Source organism: Chaetura pelagica, unplaced genomic scaffold, assembly GCF_000747805.2.
Source record: "Chaetura pelagica isolate M959 unplaced genomic scaffold, ChaPel_1.0 scaffold244, whole genome shotgun sequence".
NCBI lineage: Eukaryota > Metazoa > Chordata > Aves > Apodiformes > Apodidae > Chaetura > Chaetura pelagica.
The window spans coordinates 2,400,701-2,408,021 of record NW_009953719.1 but is presented as its reverse complement, the minus strand read 5'-3'; the positions used below and the strand labels follow the sequence as shown (position 1 = coordinate 2,408,021).

Sequence of the window (7,321 nt, the reverse complement as noted above, 5' to 3'; positions counted from 1 at the left end):
GAGCCCCGGGGCGGCCTGGGCCGGGGCCGGGCCCGGCTGGGGCCTGGAGCGGAGCAAGGGGGAGCAGCTCCATGTCTCTCCGCCTCTTTTGCCAGGGAGATCGAGGTGCTCTGGAGCTGGAAGTCTGCGGAAGGCTCTGCCGACCAGACCCTGGAGTGCTCTCGGTTGATCGTAGCGATCGGACACAGCGCTGCAGGTGGGTGGGTGGGTGTGCGGGCGGCAGGAACCCCCGGGCCTGGCTGCGTGTGAGAGCCAGCAGCGTTGTGCAGAGACGCGCTGCTCCCCGTCGCAGCTGTTGTAACGTCGGTATCAGCTGTTGGAGTGGTCCTTGGGGCTGTCCAGCTCTTCCTCTACGGAGCGGGGCTTCAGCTCTGGGGCAGCTGAGCTGTGCAGAGGAGGCCAGAGCTGCTCTGCAGGGATCAGACAGGGGCTCTGTTAGAGCTGCTTGTTCCTCCTCTCAGGTCACAGCGAAACGATGCGGTTTTAGTGGAAGAGCAGAAGCAAAGTGTGACTTGGATTTTAGCTGGGGCTCTTCCCTTTGTCTGGCTTTTGTTTGTCAGGCTCTCCTGGATTGTTTGTTAATTGACAGGAGCTTCTTTCTAGTAGTATCAGGGTTTCTTCTCAGTGCAGTCTAGTGTTTTGAAATGGGGATTTGTCAAAGAGTTAAAATGTTGGTCAGTAAGATGCATTTTCCTTAGTTTCTAACAAACTGATTTTTTTTGCTTGATCAGGCCTTTTTCACGTTTTAATTCCTCACTTGTTCAAAAATGCCCTCTTTCAAGGTGATTATTTACTCATTAGGCCTCAAGTCTTGAACACCCTCCCCCTTTCCACACACATACTAAGCTGGTGAGTTTTTACATGGCTCTTTCCGATATAAAGAAGTTTTGGATCTTCTGTACATTTAAGTCACATCTAGGTGATATTTAGATCATATCAAAGCTAACTCTGCTAACCTATTTTTTATCTGTTCGGGTTTTTCCTAGAAAAATAGCTACAGCTATTTCAGACATTATTTATGTTTAACAGGAGCTTTTGACGGGAATTTGATTTATGAACATTTATTTGGAATCTCTTTGCCACTAAGTCATGTGTACTGTTGTCTTTATTTCCTAGAGCCAGTATTAATAGTTCTGCCTTGCTAGTTCAGTGATATTTTTTATTTTTAGAAATCTGTTAAGTTTGGTATGTCAAGAAAGAGACTTAATGTCTACATCCTTAGTGTATACTAAGGGAATCAAAGTTGACTGTAGTGATATAATTCCTAATGATACATGTTTTTGATGTTGGGGCTCTCTATATGTAGAACTGCTCTTTTGCATCTTGATATGGTGAGGTTATTCATGTTCTTGATCTTTGCTAGATTGGGTCAATATATGTATGTTGATAAAAATGTTATTTTTTAAATATTTTTTTTTCACTCAAGATTGCAAAAAGAGTAATTAGGTTTGGGTATTTATTTGTAGAACAGGGATTTTGTGCTTTATAAATTAACAGTATTTATTGGCATTTTGCAGCATTCCTGTCATCTTTTATTCTGGATTCTGTATGTTGGGAAGTAGTTGGGGTGGTGAAGCTGTGGAATGAATGGTGTCGAACGTCCAATGCAACAAATGTCATCCCAACAGATTGTTTCTGTCTGTTCTACCGATTAATATCAGACCCAACTGTAAGTGACTTATGTATGAATTCCTCTCTATTTTTGCTTCCTGAAAAAGAGAGCAACCTCCATCCTCCCTGCCCCCTCCCCTGGCCAAACAAAACAGTAAGGCTGCAGTCTTCTGGATTAATACCATAAAAAAATCTGAAGGGTCATTATGCTTACTGAAACTATTTGAAGGTCTGACATGTGAAGTTCAGTACAAAGATGTGTGACAGCCTGAATGCCTCGCATCTATTGTGAATAAAAAAATCTTGTTGAAATAGAGTTGAAGAAGCCCAGGAAAACTGAGCAAGTTATTGGCTGTAGTCACATCATCTTTGTGTAATCATGAGCTGGTTTTGTGCTCTTTAAACCACTTGCTTATGCAACTTTTTTTCTTTTTTTTAAGGTTTTGTTGTGCCAGTGTAGTTGCTATGTTGCTGAGGATCAACAGTTCCAGTGGCTTGATAAGGTAAAACTGGCAAGAGAGCAAATTGGGCAATGACATCTTAGGGGTGGGGATCTTCAACTTAGTGCAAATGCCTCTTTCTCTAATTTTCTAAACATGACAGCTTTGTAAAGAACTATTTTCCCTGTGGCTCTCTTAAGTTTTCAATAAATGAAGACATTTACTATCTGTGGATTCTGTGAAATTCATTTGTTGATGCTGCCAGTTGTTTGTATCTGCTGTAACTTACCAGTGTTGGGCAGTTCCTTCTTTTGGACAGTGTCAGTTTTGTTGCCCTTTTTCTCTAGCTTCTTTCAGCTGCATTTCAGCTCTGGGAGAATTCCTTCCATAAACAAACAATTACATAACTGCAAATGTCTGGCTGCCAAAGGATCAGCAGACAAACCTGTTACAAAACTCATGGGGGATGGTATCTTTACTAATGGATGCGTTCTGTTCCTTTCACAAAGAGGAACTCTAAAGGAAGGTGCCTCCAAAGCAGTATGTGTCCCACTTGTTCATAGACTTAAGTGCCTTACCCCAGCATCATTCATGTACATGAATAGTGCTGGATAGTTCAGGTCCCTCCAGGTATCATCATAGTGATTTTAATAAGATAAAGCCAGGAGGGTAGGCTTTGGCTGTTGGTTTTTATTGTGGACTTGGGTCACTGCTTAGCCTCAAGGAAGTATGGCTTATTTGTTCTTGCTGTCTGTCTGCTAACCTAATTTCCTTTGGGCTTGCTCAGTCTAGCCTGCCAGCTGGCCCAGCCAGTTCATGATGATGAGGGATTACTTGGTTGTGAGGGAGAACCATATGAGCATCTCAGTGAGAGTGAGGGAGCAGAAAGATTATGGGAAGGCAAAGAGGTTAGAAAATGGGTAACTTCACTGAACAATACAGGCATTTCAGACTTAATTTTGTAGAAAAAGTAGCCTTTTGTGGTTCCTTGGCTTGTAGAAGTGTTTTCATTTGCTTTGCTGGGGGGTACGTAATGGTTCATTTCAGAGTTTGGAAACCCTAAGACCTTAACCATTTTGGTTTTGCTGAATTCCACGCATTCTTGCACTTCATTTGAACTGGAATTACAAAAGAAAGATTATTGCCATGTTGCTGTCATCTCCATTTGTCTTTTTTCCAGCTGTTTGCACATGTGTTATTTTAAATGTGTGTTTATGAAGTAGGAGTGTGGAGTTTTACCAGGTCAATGTTCCTCAGTATTTTTAGACTTCACGATTATCACTATTTTTAAACATATAGCAGAAATGTTGTGCTGGTAACCTGCCTTTAATGTGAGTTACAGACCTGTTCTGTATGCTTCAGAAATTGATTCACTAAGCATCTTCACAGTCTCCATGAATTGGATTTTTACTTTTATGTATGTTTTCTCAGTAAGTGATCACTGACAAAATCAAAACATAGAGACTAAAGTTTCTCAGTAACGCACACCAGCCAGTGTTTCCAACAGAGCAAATAAACTGTAAATTGAAAGTATCTGTGATTCTGAAAAGTTGTGTCAGTTTTATGTTACAGCAGTAACACGCTGGTGTGAGGGAGCAGTCAGCTTCCCTCCTGTGATTGGTACCATATTTGGAAACAGGCGAGTTTTTGTAATCTTTACCAATTCCCTGTACGCTTATTGGTCATAAATCTGAAGAGGAAAGTGTAAAAGGAAGGTGCAGGTTTACCATGCATCTCATTTTGACATATGTTCTTGACAAACAATGGAGCACTCTGCATTTTGATATTTTGTGACAGCGTGCAATGGATACAAAAGTATATTTGATGCAATGTTTTTGAAACTCTCCTCTTTGAGTTTGAGGCAAACTTGAAAAATTACAGTCTGTCTCTCAATTCTCTATTCAACTTGAATATAATTAAATAAAATTGGAGCATTTAAAATGGAGCCTTTTTAAGTACTGTGGACCATCTGGGGAGCATGATTTCAATTTCAAGTGTCTTGCATATGTAAAGCAGCCTGGTTTTATTTGGAGTCCTTTTTCTTTTCTACAGTCACCATTAGTGAAAATAGTAAGTCTGTATATTTGGAGGTGAATAGCAGGTGCTGAAAACCTAAAGCCTCTCAAGAAAATCAGTAGAATTGTTAGCTGTTCTTCAGGTTTTGTTATCTTCATCTCAGGAGCAGTGCATGTGAAATTTCTGCCTGGAGGTTGTGATTAAAATTTTAATCCTGCAAACCTGAATTAAATTGCAGTGTGTCATCTGCACTGAAATTGAATCAATTGAATTAATTTCATTGTGTTTTTACCGTGTTACTTAGAGACAGTGAGTTTTATTTATATGTTTACATTTTTATTTCAGGTCTTTGGCTGTATGCAAAAGAAGAATTTGCAAGTAACTATTCTTTCAACGTGTCCTGTAGCTGATTATAAAACTCAGGAATCCACTTTAACACTTCCATCTCCATTTCTGAAAGCCTTAAAGACAAAAGAATTCAAAGAGCAGGTCTGCTGCCCACTGCTGGAACAACCTAACATCGTTCGAGATCTTCCTGCTGCTGGTATTTTCCATCTCCCGTTATTTACAGGGCTGCAGGTGGCAACACAAAATTCGCTTTTTAGAGAATGCCATTGCAGTTAGTATTTTTGCCTAATGGTGTGAACTGGCTAACAAGTTAGCTTTGAAAATGAATTCCTAACAGTTTGACATTTTACACGTTGCCTTGTAAAATATGGACGAATTCCAAAAACATCCCAAAATCCTTTTACTCCTTAAGTGTGGGGTGTAAGTACGAGCAAATTCTTCAGTATAGCCTCACAGATTGAACTGTACATTGGGGTTTTTGAGCATTTTACTTATGAACTAAATAAGTTTTATTAAGAGTTCTTTTCATCTGAGCATCCAACCTGAGGCTAATAAAGTCCTTTTTGCATATTACAAGTAAAGTAGGTTTCACTGCACTACTGACTGACCTCATCTAAAATATGGGTTCAGATTTATTCTGTAATGTGGTACAACTCTGAGTCTTCTCATTACAGAGTACCAAATTAGTGGTAGCATTATGAGGAAAAACTTATCTAGCAGGAGCTAAAAGTGGATGGTTTTTTCTTTGAAAAGTCTATCTTGTTTGCAGTTTCTTTTGAGTTTTTATGGTTGGTTTGGTTTTGGTTTTGTTGGGTTTTTTTACAGAAGCTCTTATTACTTTTTTTTTACCAATAATATACCATTTCCAGTTAAGTTATTTGCCAGAAAGAAACACCAACTTCATTTTACTAATTTTTGGTGGTTTATGTTTTTGAGTACCTGATAAATGGTCTAATAGTCAGGATCCTAAGTATTTTATAAATTAACTTTCATGTTTTTTGAAGTTCTGGCCAGAACAACTGTGATTTTATACATAGAAGTGAGATTCCTTCTCTACTGAACATAACACACATTTTCTTTTAACTTGTATTTAGTTTTGAGTTATTGTCAAGTATGGCAGATTCCTGCAGTGCTGTATCTGTGTTACACTGATGTCATCAAACTGGACACAGTTACAGTTGAAGCCTTCAAGCCTCTGCTTTCTTCTAGAACTCTGAAAAGTTTAGTCAAGGTAAACATTAATATTTAAAAATTAATGGGAAGTTTGGTCTATTTTGGTCTGTCATTCATCTCTTGCATTCTGCTCTTGGCTTGCCCCTGTGAGATTCCACCTGAAAAGGCTGATGTGTATAATTTATAGAATGATACAGACTTTAATGACAGAGGACAATGATTTCTGCTACAATACCTGCTGCGACATCTCTTTATAAGTTGATTAGAAATCATGAATCTGTAGCTTCCTGCAAAACTTCGTTTTGACTTTCCAAGCTCTTGTAGTGGTACTGGTGTATCAGGGCGGGATTTCCTGTCGTTGTTGAAGCTGCATTTTACTTCGGAGGTGTGTCGTGTTAAAACCTTTAAGAATATGTATTATTTTCTTGTATTCATATGCAAGATGGCTCTGTTCTATCTCTGTCTTGTGCCATATGTGAAAGCTTCTTAAGAAACCTGTTTTGACCTGCAACTTCTTTCTGAAATTAAAAGACTGAGTCTTTAAGATGATTCTTAATAGTTTTGCACTGATCAAGCAGCTGAGAAATCATGGTGTTATAGCTACTACAGTGAATGTTTCGCTTCTTTCTGAAATGTTTTTAGTTGAAGTATAGTTGGTTCAAAACACTCTCCTCAGTTTTGCCAGTTGAACTTGTATTTAAATGACAGAAGAGGTTTGTGTGTACTGAAGTGTTTATTTCAGCTTTAAATGTGGGAATTGCAAATTAGTTTTCGTTACAGCTTTTGCTGGTCTTGTACAGCTAAATAAATCTTAACAGACCAGTACGTAAGTGTTTAAACTCTGTAGGAAAACAACAGCAAACATGGAGGCTCTTCCTCTCATATACAGACAAGGAGGAATGCAGATTAACAAATCCCATTTTATGGTTGAGATGCAAATTTCTTTGGAGCCTTTAGCCGGTCTCTCATTTGGAAGGCCTGAGTTTTGCTCACAGTTAACATTTTAATCAAACTGATACGCAGAGCAATAAAAATTGGAATAGAGGACAGTGAGGCTTTTTTTGGTTTTGTTTGTTAAAGCCAATGTAGCTAATGCTTGTCATCTCTTCCTTTCCCTAGGATGTATCTGAAAGCACAAAGATTTTGAAGAAGTTACTAACGACCAACGAAGCTCACAATAATATCTATATCTAAAGAGGACATTTATGACACAGACTGCACAGTTTCTTCTGTAGAGGACATTTTGAATTTGCAATTGTTTCCTTAAAAGTGGAATAAATTCCAGTAGATTTTTACTTTTGCACTGATTTTTGTTACTTACAAATTCATCACCACAAACACATAGATTTCTTCTGCATGGTTTGGGATACTATCTTCTGGAGGGATTTTAGGAAAGGGATCTGGAATATGAAAAGCAACTTCTTTTTCTCCTCATGAAGGGATTGTATTATCTAAATGTATACGTTTTATGTATAAAAGAGGAAATGCAGTTAAGAAATTCTGTTTATCTAATGAGAACACTATTTTTTACTTTCTTTTGAGACAAATTTTCCTGATATTTGTTCCTCTTTAAAGGTTTGTAATGGAGAAAATACGCTCTGCATCTTTTTGCTTAGATAAGTATGTATAATTTTGTGTGTATGTATGAATGATACATATGTATGCATTCATGCTCATACATTTGTTGATACACGAGACAGTAAGTATGGTCAATATCTTTAAAAGACTTACTA

At 38.4% G+C, this 7,321-nt stretch overlaps 1 protein-coding gene across 1 annotated transcript in view; it reads left to right on the top strand.

The window, feature by feature from the left end:
* The window catches only part of PSMG1 (proteasome (prosome, macropain) assembly chaperone 1), a 12,696-nt gene extending 5,914 nt beyond the window's left edge, over positions 1 to 6,782 (top strand). Inside the window, exons 2-7 of the mRNA XM_010000439.1 lie at positions 96 to 196; positions 1,518 to 1,669; positions 2,052 to 2,114; positions 4,413 to 4,611; positions 5,510 to 5,646; positions 6,708 to 6,782. Coding sequence (XP_009998741.1) covers positions 96 to 196; positions 1,518 to 1,669; positions 2,052 to 2,114; positions 4,413 to 4,611; positions 5,510 to 5,646; positions 6,708 to 6,782 — 727 coding nt within the window. The remainder of the gene's footprint in view (positions 1 to 95; positions 197 to 1,517; positions 1,670 to 2,051; positions 2,115 to 4,412; positions 4,612 to 5,509; positions 5,647 to 6,707) is intronic.
* The last annotated feature ends 539 nt before the right edge of the window (positions 6,783 to 7,321 follow it).